At 38.6% G+C, this 17,984-nt stretch overlaps 2 protein-coding genes and 1 long non-coding RNA gene across 4 annotated transcripts; 1 reads left to right on the top strand and 2 right to left on the bottom strand.

The window, feature by feature from the left end:
• Positions 1 to 50: 50 nt before the first annotated feature.
• Positions 51 to 8,632, bottom strand: LOC124297250 (galectin-6-like). 2 transcript variants are annotated; one of them, XM_046748078.1, is made up of 7 exons: positions 7,947 to 8,632; positions 3,855 to 3,940; positions 1,976 to 2,189; positions 1,533 to 1,730; positions 1,374 to 1,462; positions 867 to 1,061; positions 51 to 783 (listed from the first exon to the last, which is right to left on the bottom strand). In XM_046748078.1, exons 1-7 carry the CDS (start codon positions 8,040 to 8,042, stop codon positions 633 to 635), a joined length of 1,029 nt encoding a protein of 342 aa, XP_046604034.1. In that variant the 5' UTR covers positions 8,043 to 8,632; the 3' UTR covers positions 51 to 632. The 2 variants fall into 2 exon arrangements, with proteins under 2 accessions (XP_046604034.1, XP_046604035.1); XM_046748079.1 differs by lacking the exon at positions 7,947 to 8,632 and adding an exon at positions 7,805 to 7,937.
• Positions 676 to 17,176, top strand: LOC124297255 (uncharacterized). The gene is made up of 3 exons (XR_006906561.1): positions 676 to 797; positions 8,711 to 8,714; positions 17,165 to 17,176. It is a non-coding gene; the product is annotated as an uncharacterized LOC124297255 (long non-coding RNA).
• LOC124297241 (glycogen phosphorylase) lies at positions 9,341 to 17,922 on the bottom strand. Its single transcript, XM_046748052.1, has 11 exons — positions 17,562 to 17,922; positions 14,225 to 14,326; positions 13,432 to 13,746; positions 13,242 to 13,353; positions 12,631 to 12,950; positions 12,215 to 12,525; positions 12,039 to 12,153; positions 11,773 to 11,955; positions 11,345 to 11,692; positions 10,701 to 11,030; positions 9,341 to 10,488 (listed from the first exon to the last, which is right to left on the bottom strand). The coding sequence occupies exons 1-11, from the start codon at positions 17,802 to 17,804 to the stop codon at positions 10,333 to 10,335; spliced, it is 2,535 nt and encodes an 844-aa protein (XP_046604008.1). The 5' UTR covers positions 17,805 to 17,922; the 3' UTR covers positions 9,341 to 10,332.
• Between the last annotated feature and the right edge of the window lie 62 nt (positions 17,923 to 17,984).

Raw genomic sequence — 17,984 nt, 5'->3', positions numbered from 1 at the left:
TGTATTTTTTGTTCGTTATCCTATTAATCTATTTTTTTTCTCGTGTGACGTTTTGGTATGTAAGAATGAGCGATCAAATCTGCAATATTGAAATAAACAATTCACCGACAGCTATTCGCAGAATATAGAAATGAAAAAATATAATACATAAAAAAATACTCCATCCAATTATGGAGATTAGAAACTTGTATCAACTTGACATGAATTAAAAAAAAAAAAACAAGAAAAAGAAAATAAAATAATTATCTACTCTTTGAACGGTCGGTGAAGAATTATACTTCTATCTTGTGTATTGTCAGCTCGTTTTTTTTTTTTTTTTTTTTCTTTTCACATGACTAAATAGATTACCTCAATTGTCACTTTCATGAATATTTTCGGTTTGAGTTTCTTCTTATAATCTAACCATTCTGAGTTAGATATGATGGAATGAATTCGAGTGTTTTGAACGGAGCAAAATCTATTTAAATGAGCCCGTCGAAGGTACGTGAAAACGAACTTATATATATGTAAATACCCAGAGTCAAAATGCCGGATGGTTAAAAAGTTTGATTAATGGACTTGCTCTCTTAATTAATAGGTAAAGCTTCTTTGGCAAAAGGAATCGTTGTATCTAATCTACCATGCGATAGACTCTAGGGTGCGTGCGTGACGCAGAGTTCGTATATGACCACGTCACCGCAGATCTTGATGGTGTCGATACTCTCGAGGGAAACTCTATGTATGAATTCGCCGATCATCTTGCTCCCCAACCATATAGTATAAGCTTCGTACTCGCAGGCCAAGCTGTATAAAAGATCGTACAAGAAATCAGCGGTGAAGAAACTGGAAACAACTTACAGATTGATAATTCGAAACAGAATTCTTACGTTAACACGAATTCTCGACCTGGTCCCCAAGACAGAACGCCTTCGTGTCGTTCTTCGTGTTCCCAGCTTCCGTTCTGCCAACAATTCATAACAACGCATGGCTCCGCGCTACCGAAGAGAAACCGCGGGTTCAAGTGAAGCCCGATTTCCGGATGAGGATATATCGTTCGCCCTTTTTGCAAATTGAGGTAAAATCTGTCGAGAAAGAAGATGAGCGGTTAGTCTGACTGATTTCGACGTGCCAACCTATGAATTTTCCGCTCGGATGCTTTTGAAGCTAAGAAAACATTCTTGAATAAAGCGATTGTTTTTTTTTTCCACGTTTTATTCCAACTCCAAATCGCACTAGTTCTAGATTACGAAGCGCCGCGACGATTGGGACCAAAATCATTGAATTAAAGTAATTCAATTTTCCATGTTCGAAGTAATTATAACAACTTCTCATACGGAAAAGTGGGAGTTAGAAATATGGAATTTACTGAATATGAGACCTCAAGTCTTACTTACGAGTGGGGAAGCAGCTTTAGTCGCCCCTTGACGGATATGCGACTCCCGACTCTGATGCCTTCCGGAATGGAAACGGTGACCGGAATATCCTGAAGACCACGACACACGAGAATTAGCTCGTTTGTGACTTCTTTAAAGCGTTCAATATGATTGGCTCACCAATTTGTTATTCAACGGTTTGTCAGTAAAAACTTCGAGGTTGTATTTCGGCGGGTAATTTTTATAGTCTGGGTATTCTTTGAAGGTCGTTACCCTGGTTCTGACATCTTCGACGTCTCCCTGAACCTGAAGTTCCGTCACAGCAGCTAAGGGGATTCGATATGCGAACGAGCAAAAATGCTCACCGTCAACGGCTATCTGCGGAAATACAGGGGAATGGCAATATGACGTTGAAGAGAGTTTTCGGTTCATTTAACGCATAATCAAGCTTCCGAAAACCTCGTGCAGACTGTCATGCTTCCATTATCTCACATCGAATTGATTAATGTTGGAACGGGGTAAGGAACAAAGCCTTTAAAATTGAATCTGAAATAAATATGAGATGATGTCGGCCGACATTTTCGATCTCAGCCAAATATGTCGCGCAATAAAAAAATTCGTACCTGGTATTCGTTCGGGGTGCAAAATATCATTAGGTGAAAGTAAGTATCTCGGTGAAACAGAAATCCGCTCCGACCGGAAGACGAACATCTTTCTTCTTCTTGCCACTGATTTCGCAGCTTTGAGTTCCTGACTACGTAGCCCCTCTGCAATCGTGGATTGAAATGTAGAGCCACATTATCCGCAGATGAATTGCACGATAGATTCACCGAAAATCTATCACCAGAAAAAATCCCAATATTAACTTGAACGAGCTTGATTTCATTTTATTCCCTTTGCTTTACCACATAACGAAAAAAAAAAATTTCACTAAAAGCTGGTATTTTCAGCCGGGCCATTGCATCTGCCTATCAGATTTAGATTGTTGCAGCTATCTTACGTTTCAATTCGTCAGTTGTTTAATAATTTCATAGAAGCGAGCGTAGAAGTGATTGAGCTCAGTCGCAGCATTCGATGAAAATGACAGAGTGAAACGTCTCTATACCTCCGAAACGATGCTATGGAGCAGATTGTTCCTTTGAGATTCAATGATTTGTCAGTATTAGGATCAAACTAAGTCATGGAAATCATCGAAATATAGAAAATTTGACTTTTTCGTACATACGTGTCACTTATTTTGACTATTCTCCAAGCTTACGCATCATTGGTGCGATTCAGGCGATGATAGCCTCATTATACATATATTCAATGCCGAACACGGATATCTCAAAATAAATAAGTTTCGTGCAATAATCGCACGGCTAAAGAAGAACCTGTAATTTATGGCAATTGACGCATGATCTTATAGAATTAACGAGTCTCGAAGACTGGCATGACAATGTTACCGACGGATCTAGTGTATTTAATTGACGCACGCTCTTTCGCAGTGCATTTCTTAGATGAAACTCAACAATTTTTGCACATCTGTGTTTGGCATTGAATACAGAATGGAGCTATCATCGCCTGAGTCGCGCCAGTGGTGTGTAGGCCTGGACAATAGTCAAAATAAGTGACACTTACAAACAAAAAAGTAATTTTTTCTAGATTTCGATGATTTTCATAACTTTCTTAGATCCAGTAGTCAGAAATCATTGAATCCCAAAGAAACAACCCGCGACGTAGCATCGTTTCAGAGATATATTCATTTTTGGCAAAGTGGAACTTCCTGAAGAGTTAGAAGTGCCCGGCAGCAAAGCATTGGTTCTAATGAAAAATATATCTCCCAATAACCATTTTTCGGCGAAAAAACTTCCGATTGTTAATAGCGGATACGTTTGAAAAAATTTCAGTTTGTTCATTCCTTTCCGAACTCTTGGCTGTGATGTGTCGTCGCGCACGCTGGAGCCTGCTACATATATTCGATGGGTCCTATGAAAACAGACGTATTTCGCCGGGCAAATAGAACCAACGTATCTCAAAAGATGCTACAGCAAGTGTATACAGAGCTCTATACACAACTTGTAGCATCTTTTGAGATACACCCGTTCTATCTGGCCCGTCAATACATCTGTTTCCATAGGAGCCAACGATATGTACTCTAACGAAACTGTTCCTTGTTGTTTTATCCGAAAGAGAATACGGCATATGTGTGCAATAAATAATTAGCCATTTTGTGTATAACGGACATTTTTCAATAGCGGACACGATTTCTGGTCCCGAAGGTGTCCGCTATTGGGAAGTTTTGCTGCATAATCGATTTCGTAACTCAATGTATATATAGATCCGTAAATGGATTTGATTCAATGACTATCTTAGGATAGTCTGGAACAAGGTGAGCGAAATAATCGCAATGAATCAATGCGATCTATCAAAGTCTAAAGTGCAACTCCTAATTTTAGTAGTGGTCGTTACTCGCTGCGAATTTGCAATAAGGGGTTTGCAAATTCTAAGCCCACTACTCACCTAATCGCATTGAAGGGTACGTATCCAGTGACGATTACGGCAGTGCCAGGACTCAAACGAATTTCCTGTCCAGAAGACGAGGGAGACTGAAGCATAAAAGGAATGAAATGGAATTGAGTTATAAGATAGTGGATGAAATGACGCGAAAAATGTTATGGTACGTTCAAAATATGAGATCATATTAGCAAAACATAAGCCGTTTAGTCCACGCCGAATAATCCCGCAATACTGTGAAAACATTGTAGCAACGTAATTCTTTAAAGTTTTAAACATCTCAATATTCCAGCGATGTAACTTTACAAGTTTAAAATATGTAGAAACATTACAGCAGCGTAACTCTGTAAAGTTTCAAATATTGCTGATCGTTGACAGCGACAAAATTTTGCAAAGGCTAGACAAATTTTACACAACATTTTGACGTCTGCTTTTTCATATGGGGCATTCCATGACATCTCGATCAAGATTCTACGTCGATATCTCAGATTGCTTTTATAATTTTTCCTATGGAAGCACATGACAAAAAACGCGATCGCAATTTTTTCAGAATTTTTCGGCTCGGTGTATCTGAAGTATTATTTAACTGAAGTATTATAAACTTGGGAAAAAAATCACTTTCTAAAATCAGTAAAAATTTAGAAAAATCTTATAAAATATAACAAATATTTTTACAACTATTAGAAGACGGAGTTTTTATGACTTCAAAAAGTAAATAAGAAAAAAATTTTCAAACAAATGTATTATAATTGGATTGCATGTTTGACATAAGAGTGACCATAGAAGCTCATTATAATATCTCTCTGATTAGAAATTTTTCGGCCCATATTATAATGAGCTTGTATGTGCATTCTTACATCAAACATGCAATCCAATAATAATTTTAATTTTTTTTTAAATCATTTTTCTTACTTATCTTTTGAAGTTATGTAATCTCCATCTTCTAACAGGTGTCGAAAATTTTGTTATTTGTTATAAGATTTCTTTGACTTTTTTTTCAAATTTTAGAAATTGGGTTTTTTTTCAACTTTTTAAATCATATTTCAGATACGCTGGATCGAAAAATTCTGAAAAAAAATGACGAGGGCGTTTTTTATCGTGTACTTTCATAGAAAAAATTATAAAGCCAATGTGTTGAATCTTGATTGAGAAGTCATGAAATGCCCCATATATGTATATACTTGCTAAATCGATTACAAAATTGCAGCTAGTTGAATTATTTCTGCAAAATTGTACCTGCGATTACGATACATAGAATAACATTGTAGCAATACGGATGAGTGAAATAACCCAGTCTTGACATCTAATGACTGTTGAGTAACTGCAGGACTTGATTTTCTGGATGCATAGATTATACCGAGTGGCAGGAACTGGGTTTCGGGATAATTCATAAGGATTGGTAAGGATCCGTACATAAAGGAGAGTCAAGGTCGAAAGCTCGCCCGCGGTCATTGACCCCGAGCCCGTTTAACGAAATTATTCGCATCCGAGCGTAGGGGTGCATTTCTGGATCAGTTTTTTGGAGCTGTGCGCTCCTCCAGGTCATCCTCGATAGTTTTTTCACACACTCCACTGCGGATCCACACTGTTTCTGAAAATCATTGATCCGCATATTTTTCTTCTTGCATGCAACAAAATCTTTCAATGGTATTCAATATCCGACCAAGCTATCGAGTATCGAACTCGGAGGTGCGCAGAGAAGCCTTTTTGTTCACGAAGTGTGTTACATATCGTAAGTAGTGACTTTTATTGATCCAGGAATAGTTGCGTGCGTTGCGTCGACGACACCGTCAATTCAACATATATATAATAAGAATAATAGTATTCTCTCATACAATGTGACGATATGCGCCCACTATTGACTCATTGAAATGAACATAATTATTGTTTTTTCAGCAACGTTAACTGACAAGCGGAGACGTATAATTTCTGAATATTGTTTGCTGTATTTTTACCAGCAATAGAATTACTATTGAGATGCAAAACGAATGGTCACTTACAAATCATCAAACACCGGTGATTTTAACTTTCAATTACACGGCGTGTAACTTTCAATTATACCCACGTGTTTTGCATATTGCACAAGTGCGAATGTCACGATAAATGAGGATCGGATGGCGATGAGATAAAAATATAAAAATAGCCTCTCTGCCTGTGACGAATTCAAACATTGCAGAAGGATAATGTGAATACGGAAACACTTACAGAAATTCATGTACATCTAAGGCTCAGTGGAAAGATTCAACTGGAGAAGATTCAAGCATTTTTTCAAATCTTCTACAAGCTAGCAAAACTTGACAATTTTGTGCAAATCATATTAAATCGGTTGCTCCGGATTTTGACCACAACATTGTTTTGTCGCAAGACATTCGACGCGCGGTTGCCAACGTTCGTTATTATAAAGTTATACCAGGACCGTATAAATCGAGGAATTACATTGACAAAAAAAAAAAGCATAGTACTGGAATTTAACACGAGTCTTGAACTATGAAAAAAAACACTGGTTATCTGAATGATAAACTATAATAATTACAATTTTATCATAATAACATATGTCACGTGTGATCTGATATGAGCATCGTGTAACACCACTCTTTGATTTTTTGTAAATAACTATTTTGGGAGCAATACCAGGATTCATGCTTCTAACTGAGTATTTTCAACGAACACACTTTACCAATTCGAAACGGTATAGCATAAATTAAAGCAAATTAATGCTAATCATATCTTAAAGCGGCAGGATAATTTGACAGTACATATTTATAGGTGACCTGATCTCGTGTTAACATTTTGACTTAACCAATGGTTAAGCTTCTAAATTCTAAACAGAGTAAAACTGAGTATTCTGTAGAAATACTAGTAGGCCCGGCAGACGTTGTCTTGCTCTTTCCGGTAGGTGCGCAATAATGTGTTAACAATTGCCACCTATCGGATCTTAGCATAATTATGAATCATCGTCCGGAGAATACATATATATTGTACGAATATGACTTCAATCGGACAAGTCGTACAGAAGTTACACGATCACAACAAACCAACAGAACAATTATATATAGGGCATTCCGCGCCAATTCGACCTGGGTTTTACCCTTGACCTCTTAGATTTGGCACGCGATTTTTTCTATGATTGTTCTCACTTCGAAAGGTCCTCTGGTTTTTTTCGACTTAATTTCAATTTTCTACAATTTTTAGAAACGATTTTATCGACCGACCAAAATTAAAAATTTGAAAAAATTCTGAAAAATCCTGCGTCAGATATAAAAATTTTTAAACGTGGGCCGATTTTCCCTTCTTACTGTTTTCAAGCTTTTTCCAGAAAAGACGTCAAAAAAATTAGAAGCAAAAGTCATTTTACTATGGATAGTTGCTGAAACATTTTTATATGTCACATGGGATTTTTGAAAAAATTTTCAGATTTTTCGGAACCGTTTTATTATTTGTAATTTTATTTTCATTAGTAAAATAAAGAAGAGAAAATATCTTTCGCGAAAGATCTAAATATTTTTAAAAATCCGGTGTGATATACGAAAATGTTTCAGCAAAATTTTTTTGACGTTGATTTCCAGTAAAAGTTTGGTAACAGTAAGAAGGGAAAATCGGTCCACTCCGGGTCCAAGCTTGAAAATTATGATATCTGACGCAGGATTTGTCATAATTTTTTCAAATTTTTAATTTTGGTCGGTCGACAAAATAGTTTCTAAAATTTGTAGAAAATTCAAATTGTCTAAAAAAAAAATCAAAAAAAAACCGAGTACCTTTCAAAGTGAGAACAATCATAGAAAAAATCGCGGGCCGGATCGAAGAGGTCCAAGGGTAAAACCCAGGTCGAATTGGCGTGGAATGCCCCATATTAAAGATATATTTTATTTGCACTAGTGTCACGAAGCGTGCTCGAATGAGTCTTGACAGCAGTTCAAGAAGATTCGGAATATGTTGTGACACTTTCACGAACTTACCCGAGTCTGCTCGACCTGATCGGAACGTTCGGTGATCAGTTTTCGTGGATAAACTCCAGGAAAACAGCATTTGAACAAGCGGCACATCGCGCAAATACTTAACCAAAGAACAGAGCCGCGTCGATCAGTGCTATTTACTTACTAGCGTGACGGCATCTCTGTCGAACAGCTCGAACCTCTCGAAGGCTTTTGCCTTCCCCAATCGGGTGTTGAAGCATCCTATATGCGACGGCAGCATCACCGATTTGCACGATATAATATACCTCGCAGAAAACACCCACGTCGCTACGCCGCCTCTACACAATGTCACACTGATATTGCCGATATCTTCTGCGGCTGTGTTTGGTGCTGCAGTATAAATATTTATTAGGCTAGACTGAGCAGACGGCGCACTTTGAGAATACAAATTGTTAGTGTCAGTAGGCTGACCATTCGAATTATGTTTGGAAGTCGAAGGAACTCCGGTAACAATAAAGCGAATGTTGCATTCTAGATAACTTGTCACGAAGTGTACAGAACACTGTACGTGATTGGCGCGATCAAAACTCGCGGTGATCGAATGATTCTCACTTTCTGCGCGAGGAGTGCAATGGTTCAACGGCTAACGATGAGACGTAAATAAACAGGGTTTTCCGAACTTCGGAATCACACTCGCAGCTAACGTGGGAGCGACGATTATGGTTCTGCTATCGATATCGTTTAATGAAGATATGAATATATCCTCAGTCAACGTCGATACGTAGTTGATTGATTGTACCAACGATTCATGACTTGCTTAGGTTGGAAAGGTGTGTTCTCGAATCTCGATCACGTATCGCGTTTCATCTGAGCACGGATAGTGTTGCGCTAATTCTGCTTTTGCCTTACAACTGTCCGGACTTCTATCGACACGAGGTTTTATGCAAGGGAAGTTACGTAGCGTACCAAATTTCAAATCCCAAATACAAGACGCAGTTTATTTTCCCTATTGAAAATTATTCGATGATAAATCACATAACGCTATGACCGACATTCGGGCGTATTTTACCATGTAATTTAACATGTGAATACGAATTCATACATAACAAATCACGTAATACATCATCAAGTATAGATTATAAAATGCAATACATGAAAAATTATATGACGTTTCATAAGTTTCGGTTTGTGATTTGTTATGTATTAAGTTGTATTCACATGTTAAATTGCAGGATAAAATACATCTGAATTTTGGTCATAACGTTACGTGATTTATCATAAAATAATTTCAGTGCGGTTATTAATAAGCCTTATCAACGAGCTTTTGCGCAACTGTCTATTGAGAGCAAATACGTGTAATCAACCTGTTCATTTTTCGCCAAAACAGTGAAACAAATTTATTATCCAGTTACCAGAGGTCTTTAGATGGGGTTTTATTTGGGCTTAGAACTTGAGATTAGGTATTTGTTACACAGATAGGATATATATTCACTTACTTGTAATTTTGAAGTAAATTTAAGATCCTCGGAGGAGAGAAGATGGAAAACACATTCCTAGAGTGGCAGCAAATGGTGAAAATTGTGTAGCAACGATACAATTTATTTTCATAGGAGCAGCTGGCCCACATTCATACGAAAATGGCACTTGAACACAATGTTAATAATTAACTGATGAATATAATATTTCGATAGTGTATAACTTAACGTATAATAATATAATATATTTATATAACATCATACGAATGTGATTTATCCGGGTTAATTGCTTAATCGAAATACCAGCTGTACGAGAGCATTGAAAATTGATGTATGCCCTCAGGGCAACAAGTGCGTGTAGTAATGAATATCCATGTATGTACTAATATAATCCTTAAGTAAATAACAATACAATTAAAATTTCGATGAGATAAATTGATTTTGATTTCAATTCATAACTTTTCAATGTTTAGAAACCTGGTCATTTTATCGCCACGTTTTCAGCAATTCACTATCTTACATAGTTATACAATAAGAGTTGCATTTGCATATTACACATTGACAGAGAGATTTGATTAGCCCCCCTAATAGATGAGCTACTATATTATGTGCTTTCTAACGTTTCTCTTCTTTTCATTCATTCGTCTTTTGAACACGTTTCATTAATTACGCACAACATAAAAAAAATTTACTATCGATTGCATTACATATCTTTGACGTGCTAATTTTATATATTTAATCACCTAATAACATGCACTATTAAAATCTTTGAATATAAACAAAGTTGTTATCTTTGATCAATTGTGTGGTATTTGAAAATTACTATTAATCTTGCTCTCGAAAGTTAAAAAATTTCCTTACACATGGTATATATGCGCGAATAACGAACTACTAGATAAGTGCTGACACCTGAGGGAATTGGCGACAATCGTTGTTTCTCATCTGCGAGTGTAAACGCGATGTTGAAAAAGAGACCGCAGCTCAGGTATCGCGTGTACATGCGAAGTGAATGAATGTTTCAGAATTGAACGAGGAAGTGGCAGTCTGGGGAATTCCTTGAATTTCCCAATCTGTATATTTAATAATTATCTTCGTTTAAATATCACGTGGCTCGTTCGGCGGTGGGAGTTTTTGCCAAGTCGGTTCAACGCCCCAAATCTCACGAGCGTATTCTTCGATTGTTCTGTCCGACGAAAACTTGCCCGACGATGCAATATTGTGAATTGCCATTTCCACCCACTTGCTCTCGTCCTGGAAAACAGAAATTTTGTGAATTCAATGTTTGCAATGTGTATTTAAAGAAATATGAATGGTCTACAGTTGAAAGTCGAAATAAATCTGCAATAGCGATTGAAAAATTAAGCATAATAGTGGAAAAAGTTATTGGAACTACGTATAAACTGTTTCAGCAGTTTGCGGGGCATAGGTGAACAGTGCATTAATCTACAACAACTTGAACGTACCTGATAAACTTTGGAAACAAGATCTTGAGCTTTAATGTAGGCTTCATAGTCAGCAAGAAGCAGAAACCTGTCCCACTTCAACAAAACATCAGTGATATCCTTGAACTCGTCAGGATTACTTGGACTAAAGAATCCGCCCTGAATCTGATCGATGCACTGCTTTGCTTCGGGTAATTTGTTGTAGTAGTCATAAGCGTTGTAGCCCTTCTTCTTCAAGTCTTCAACCTCGTCGACTGTCATTCCGAAAATGAAGATATTCTCGTTGCCCATTTCTTCGGCCATTTCGACGTTCGCACCGTCCAAAGTTCCGATCGTTAAAGCACCATTCAACTGCAACAAAGTTTACATAATATTAAATGTGAATATCTATAGAAAGTCGTAACTCCGGGATCATTCTGGGGAAAAATTTTTTTACTCTCAAACATTGTGATATTACTGTGCTGTTTCTGCAATATTTCAAATTTACAAAGATACGCTACTAAAAACTTATTTGAAATATTGCAAGCTTCACGAAATGAAGCTGCAGTATTGTCGTAATATCAAAATCATCGTAACATTAGGTTGCTGCAATTTTTTTGGAATATTCGAAACCTCACAAAGTTACGTTACTGCACTGTTCCTACAACAATCTGTGCTGTACATACCATAAACTTCATGTTTCCAGTTCCCGAAGCCTCAGTGCCAGCCGTTGAGATTTGTTCGCTAAGGTCAGCAGCTGGGATAATCTGTTCAGCCAACGTGACTCTGTAGTTTTCGAGGAAGATCACTTTGAGCTTGTCACCAACGATCGGATCGTTGTTCACAACGTTGCCAACGCTGCAAATCAACTTAATAATCTTCTTCGCCAAGTGATACCCAGGGGCAGCTTTACCACCGATCATAATTGTCCGTGGCACAAATGGCGCCGATGGATCCCTCTTGATTCGATTGTAGAGGGTTATTATGTGCAGGCAGTTCAGCAGCTGCCTTTTGTACTCGTGAATACGTTTCACCTGAACACAAATCGAAGATATTTTCAGATTCCGATTTCTTACTCCAAGCATAACGAACTATAATCGCCAACTTGGCTCACCTGAATATCGAATATCGAGGCTGGGTTTATTTTCACCCCATAATCCTTTTCCAGCAATTGTGCCAATCGCAGTTTGTTCTCCTGCTTGACCTTGTTGACGCTGCGCTGGAAGCCCGGATCCTTTGCCCACTGTTTGAGCTGTGCAAGTTGGTCCAAATGAACGGTCCATTCGTCTCCAATTTTCTGCAATGGCAATTAGCATTGCATTGAAAGTAACGTTTAAGTCTTAAGCACTAGTAAGACTGTCGTTATGCACAATCATCTACCTCAGCAATTATATCAGACAAAGTTGGATTGCACAAAAGCAGCCATCTTCTCGGAGTAATACCGTTGGTTTTGTTCTGGAATTTCTCCGGGGTCATGGCGTAAAAGTCGCGGAATCTGAAAATAAAAGGGCAGTGAATGATGGTCGACTGCTGGTGAGATTAAAATTGTAACTCACACGACATTTTTGATGATTTCCGAATGAATGCGAGCAACTCCATTAACAGCGTGGCTTCCAACAATGGAAAGATGAGCCATGTTGACGCGTTTCTCGCCGTCTTCTTCGATGAGAGACATGCGGCGAATGCGTTCTAAATCGCCGTTGAAGAAGGCCTTGACCTTCTCGAGATGCAAGAAGTTTATGTGATAAATGATCTGCATGTGCCGTGGCAGAATGCTCTCCAACAAACTGGTTGGCCAACGTTCCAGGGCCTCTGGAAGAACAGTGTGATTCGTGTAGGCGCAGGTGCGAACGGTGATGTCCCATGCCTAGACAAAAAAAAAAAAAAAACTGAAGTTCATGTCCTGAAGACCACGGTATTCCACTAAATTCGGGTTTTTTTGGCAATGGAATTCACACAGTCAAAAATGCACCTTTTCCCACGGCAGACCCTCCACATCAAGCAAGACCCTCATCAACTCAGGAATCGCCAGCGAGGGGTGAGTGTCATTCAACTGGATCGCAACCTTATCCGGGAAGATATCAAAGTCCGTTCTATGATGATCCCGTGAGCCGAATTTGCTCGACTTGTAGCGACGAATAATGTCTTGAAGTGTCGCGGCGCACATAAAGTACTCCTGTTTCAAACGCAATTCTTTGCCTTCAAAGAAATTGTCATTGGGATACAAAACCCTAGAGATATTCTCTGCCAAGTTGCGATCGATCACCGCCTGGATGTAATCACCATCGTTAACTGAAATTGAAATAAAAGCAGTGTAATAGCCTCTGGAATTTATCTAGAATAAAAATAACTAGCAGTGCCATCAAAGGAGATACGTAGCCTGCGAGAATGGTAAAACTATTTGTATTCAGTGAATGGGTGGCACTCTCATGACACAATAATTAGGGAACAGTGTAACCAAAAACTTTCTACAGCCATACGTGAGCTCGTCGACCCAAAAACGGAGAGGAGAAAATTAGTTACGACGTGACAATTTCATACGCAATGAAGCAGCTTCAAGGTGACCTGAAGGCGAGTACTCACAGAATTTGAGATTGAATTCAACGGGAGACTTTGCTGACCAGAGCCTTAGAGTGTTGACGTAGTTATTGTTGTACCCAGGGATCGGGCTGTCGTACGGCATGGCAAAGACGACCTAGAAAGAGGAGAAAATTGCAGGTCAATAACTTGGCAGTCGCGAGACGTTTTGGTTGTACGTTGAAGGAACACACACCTGCGTGTTGACCCATTTCTTTCCTTCGGGGGTGTCGATCACATGTCCGTAAAAATTCACTGGAAGCATGAATTCGGGCCGAGCTTTTTCCCATGGATTGCCATACCTCAGCCAATCGTCGGGCTCCTCCGTCTGTTCGCCGTTCTTGATCTTCTGCGCAAAAATTCCGTACTCGTACCTTATGCCGTACCCGTAGGCGGCCAGACCAAGGGTCGCCATGCTGTCCAAAAAGCAGGCAGCCAAACGCCCGAGTCCTCCATTACCGAGTCCAGCGTCCTCTTCGAGCTCCTCCAACTCCTCAATGTTCAAGCCCATCTGCGTCAATCATTCAACGGGTCATTACGGAACATTCATGGATCAAAAATACCTAACATTCAGTGTTACACTTACAGAAGAAAAATCAAATTTCTGATACACCCTTGAAGTTTCGGAGCTTAACTTCAACTTTAAGGATAATCCCGAAGTTGACGATTAAACCCGACTGTTCTTGAGTGATAACTCTCAACATTTTGGGTTTAACAATCAACCGTGATGATAAGGCTCTGATTTCATGGTTAAATCCAATCCTTTTTCACAGTAACTCCCAAGCGCAATGGTTACACCCAACTATTTTATGGAAGAACCCTCAACATTTCGGGGTTTATTCTCAAAGCTGCTGGTAAATGCGTACCACCAATTGAGTTCAATTGGGGTTAACTTTCAAGTTCGGGCTGTGTATTTACCCACAAAGTTGAGCGTGAATTTGAACTTTTCTTTTTCGTAAGAGTAAAGGTTTTCTATTAGTATTCCTTACTTGGTACATAGCTTCGTCGCAAGCTCCTTGGATGCCCAAGTTGATCATTGTGTTTTGTAGGGACCTGCCCATATAGTATTCGAGAGACAGGTAGTAGACCCTCTGGAAAAAACGAGAAACAAATTTGAAGTCTGTGCATTCAATTGAGTATATTTTATTCCATTATTTTCTATAAGCATCTTAACATCCGACCTACACTACATCGAGATCAAGGATAATTGTAAGTGCAATTTTTTACTGGTACATTGCGGATCAATTACCTTCTGTTCTCAGAAGCCCTATGTTAAGAATAGCCTGCATGGTACTCCGGTAATGATTATAATAGTCATCATGATACTTCGACGTGGTTTAACATATTTGCCAATCAAGAACCGCTATAAACTATTACGCAATTACGCTTACACGGTGTATTAACAAGCTCAGATCGTGCATTACTATTTGTTACAGTGAGGGTTTATTACGGGCGCCAAGTAAACTTGAAGAATCTATCGGGTGTACAATCAATTCCATGAAACGAATTTATAGAACCAGCAGAAATGATGGAAGAAAGATTATTTTTGGAATGTAAAATTGCAGTAGTTAATCTTGAAAAATATTTTGGAACCACAGTTTTTGTTTGAGACAGTTGAGAGGTTTTTTCTGCGTTGAACTATTGAAAAAAAATCACCATAGAGCCGATTATACGATTCGAAAGAAATTTATCATTAGCTATAGATTTTAAATAGATGAAAAAGAAATCTTGTCGAAAGACCTCGCGATTTCGATGATCCTACAGTTCTGTAAAATGAACTCGTACGAAGTAAACCGTCATATTTTCGAAGAATTTGCAGAGACCAGTTCATAAACCTCACATAATATAGGCATTCGACGTGAAAAAGTTTTCACCTTGCATTAAAAGCTGTGCATTCGGTTATACTCGGAAAACTGGGAACCGATCCAAAAACGGTCGGTCGGCAGCTGTTTCAAATTCACAGGTCTCGCCTTTACATAACTTAACAATTTGCACCGAATCGTTAGATCAAATGCAAATCAGAAGAAAATGTATAAATTTTTGTTTTCGATCTTTCAGCAACTTTTCGTTCTTCTAGAGTTACATTTCAATTGATATACGGATAAAATTATACGGATGATATTCTGTTACTCATTTCAACCAATCTTGGACCTACTGCTGGTGTATTAGAAGAGACTGTTGTACCTTGGCACACATTACGATTTGTTGTCACACACATTGTGGTGCACGCGATATAGTTACCACAGTTACTAGGAGAAGGTAGGGCAGATCTTGTTTATAATTGTATTTCGTTGCACAACCGATGGAAAAGGAACTCAATACGCTTTTGCATCTTTCTGTAATCCATTGACTTCCAATTTCGAGTGCACATGAAACCATATCGTATCATCGTGATGGTTTTTGAAAAAATTCGTCTCACTGTCAGTCTCAGGTTGAAGAAATCTGGTACATGTGTATATTACATGTACATATGTACTAGATCGATTCTATATGATCTAGTGCGAATCAAACCACGCCTTCTATCACGTATATAACTGACCGAGGTTTGACCTTCACGGTTCCGATCAAGGTCATCGAACTTCAAGCACAACTTGAATTATTTATTCAGAAAAATATATGTGACTTAATCGAGTGATCGTGAAACTTGAATTGTGTTGGCAAAAGCTTGCACAGTAATTTCAGATCGCCTTATCGTGTTAATATTCGTTAACACCTGACGAAGGTGGAGTTATAATTAGGTATGCAAAAAGTTATTTACTTCAGTAGTTCAATTATTTTCTAATCAGCACACATAAAACTTCAACGACACGTAATCAGAAGTTAATCGTGTAACAACAAATTCGTATCGCTAATACAGACACAAATGAAACTAACTTAATCGATTTGGACTGTCTAGAGTCTAAACTAGATTCCGTGACTGATTGAAAAGACATTCACCTCAGACAGCAATAATCTAGGAATACCGCATTTTCAGCTTCGATTACTGCTAATGGGGTGCTAAGAGAGCTTTGACTATTTGGTGACGATTTGTAAAAGGCTTTAAAGCACCGATTGTTCATCGTTGGTCTAAGGAACGGATTTTTTTCGAACTGTATCTGCAAGCAGATTCGAATTTTTGTAAATAAAATCATGTATTGGTACTCCGTTATTGAGATAAATAAAAGTTACCTGAGTTTAACATAAATTACGTGTAATCTGCACATGCCATCACGACAACAGAGGAGTTATTTTTAACTGAAAATTGGCATCGCCAAAGTCAGCGTAAACAATTTTTACTGTCGACTCGACTGTCAATCGCGAGAGAGAAGACGCATCCACGAAAAAAAGGGCTGATCTTATTGTTAAGCCGTAGTGAATGGCTTTCCTCCGCCGGTGCAAGGACTTCTACCTGCGTGTATTCGGGTAAAACTGAAAAAAAAAATAAGAGGCATCCATCTGTCCTTCCGAATCGGTTTCTATGCCGTTAAAACGTATCTCGCAACAGTCCCGCTGTCGTATCTGTTATAAAATAAATTCTTTCTCAACTACAACACCGTGGCTTTCGTGAACTCCGAATGTCACTGTTATTATATGTTTTCCTTTTCCTACTACTGTGTAGGTACTCAAAGTTGGTTCATCAACGAATATGATCTCCGTGTTCTCCGTACAGTTTTTAGACCAGACTAAACGTGTGCACAATGTAATTACCCAAAGAAAAAATGTATTAACAATAACTAAAATTGTACCCATAATTTTAATCTTGCCATGATGGAAAAATACGCTAGGAAAGAATGCTAGTGATGATTGTGTCACTGTCAATTATCGTTGGTCCCACACGGTTATTGACATTTATATTATGTTAACGATGATAACGATGGTATATGTACTTGGTGAATAGGCGACCAAGGTCTGATCGGTGTTTTGACTAACGACATCTTCATGGTTCATAGGGGCACACGTCTACCCGCCCGAATTCTGATCATTGAATATGTAAATTCAACCGCATTTCTGATCTTGACACTGGCAGGGAGTAGAAAACATCGACCGATCAAGCTTCATCTAAGACTCTGATATAAAGTTGTTGAAGAGTAAATGGTCCAGACTTGTGAGCCATCCAAATCACAAAATGACGATCTCGATACTAAATATCGCATTAGATGTATATTTATTTGTTTAGTCCGATAAGTCAGGATCGTAAGTGAAAAATTTAGCCGTCGATCAAACCGGATCGATCAAAACTTCCGATACATGAATGACAAGCTTGGGATGGGGTTTGGATAAGAAGTTATTCGGGTGTTCGACGGTAGAGTTGGTTCTTAGAAGTTGATAAATTGTCGAGATGCTCACCTTGGGGTCCTTTTCGTAGTAATACTGCTGAGTGCGAATCCATCTGGACACTAAATTGTCCTTGACACTATGGGCGAGGGCGAAGTAATAGTCCCTAGATGTGGCGACGTTGCGATCCTTGACAAGGGTGTAGTGGAGGTGTCGGTTGAAAGTTTTTTTCAAGTTTGCGACGTTCTCGACGTCAACAATCTCCCGCACTGATATCTGCTTCCTCTTCTCGTGATCCACATCTGATATGGACATTTTCCAGTCAGGCTTTATCGCTGTGTTTCGATTCGGAAACGGATCTTGCACAGCTCCTATGTCGGTATCAGATCTGAAGCCGACGACACGCGAAAAGCGAATGATATGCCGGCTAAACCGAGATGGAGACGGTCACCTTGCCGCAAGGTCGCGCATGCGCCTTTAAAGATACCAACTAAA

The sequence above is a fragment of the Neodiprion virginianus genome, chromosome 2 (assembly GCF_021901495.1).
Source record: "Neodiprion virginianus isolate iyNeoVirg1 chromosome 2, iyNeoVirg1.1, whole genome shotgun sequence".
NCBI classification, from domain to species: Eukaryota; Metazoa; Arthropoda; class Insecta; order Hymenoptera; family Diprionidae; genus Neodiprion; species Neodiprion virginianus.
Note: the sequence above shows the minus strand (reverse complement) of the source record. Positions and strands in the feature narration are given on the sequence as shown.

What these genes read in the sequence shown, in the direction of transcription:
- LOC124297250 (XM_046748078.1), bottom strand. Translation starts at nt 8,042, where the DNA reads ATGCTGCCGTCGCATATAGGATGCTTCAACACCCGATTGGGGAAGGCA. An exon ending in GTACCCTTCAATGCGATTAG is followed by an intron (nt 2,190 to 3,854) that starts GTGAGTAGTGGG and finishes TTCTGGTGATAG; the next exon opens with ATTTTCGGTGAATCTATCGT. An exon ending in CTAAAGCTGCTTCCCCACTC is followed by an intron (nt 1,062 to 1,373) that starts GTAAGTAAGACT and finishes CTTTCTCGACAG; the next exon opens with ATTTTACCTCAATTTGCAAA.
- LOC124297241 (XM_046748052.1), bottom strand. Translation starts at nt 17,804, where the DNA reads ATGTCCATATCAGATGTGGATCACGAGAAGAGGAAGCAGATATCAGTG. An exon ending in TGAATTCAATCTCAAATTCT is followed by an intron (nt 12,951 to 13,241) that starts GTGAGTACTCGC and finishes TTTCAATTTCAG; the next exon opens with TTAACGATGGTGATTACATC. An exon ending in TTGTTTCCAAAGTTTATCAG is followed by an intron (nt 10,489 to 10,700) that starts GTACGTTCAAGT and finishes TCTGTTTTCCAG; the next exon opens with GACGAGAGCAAGTGGGTGGA.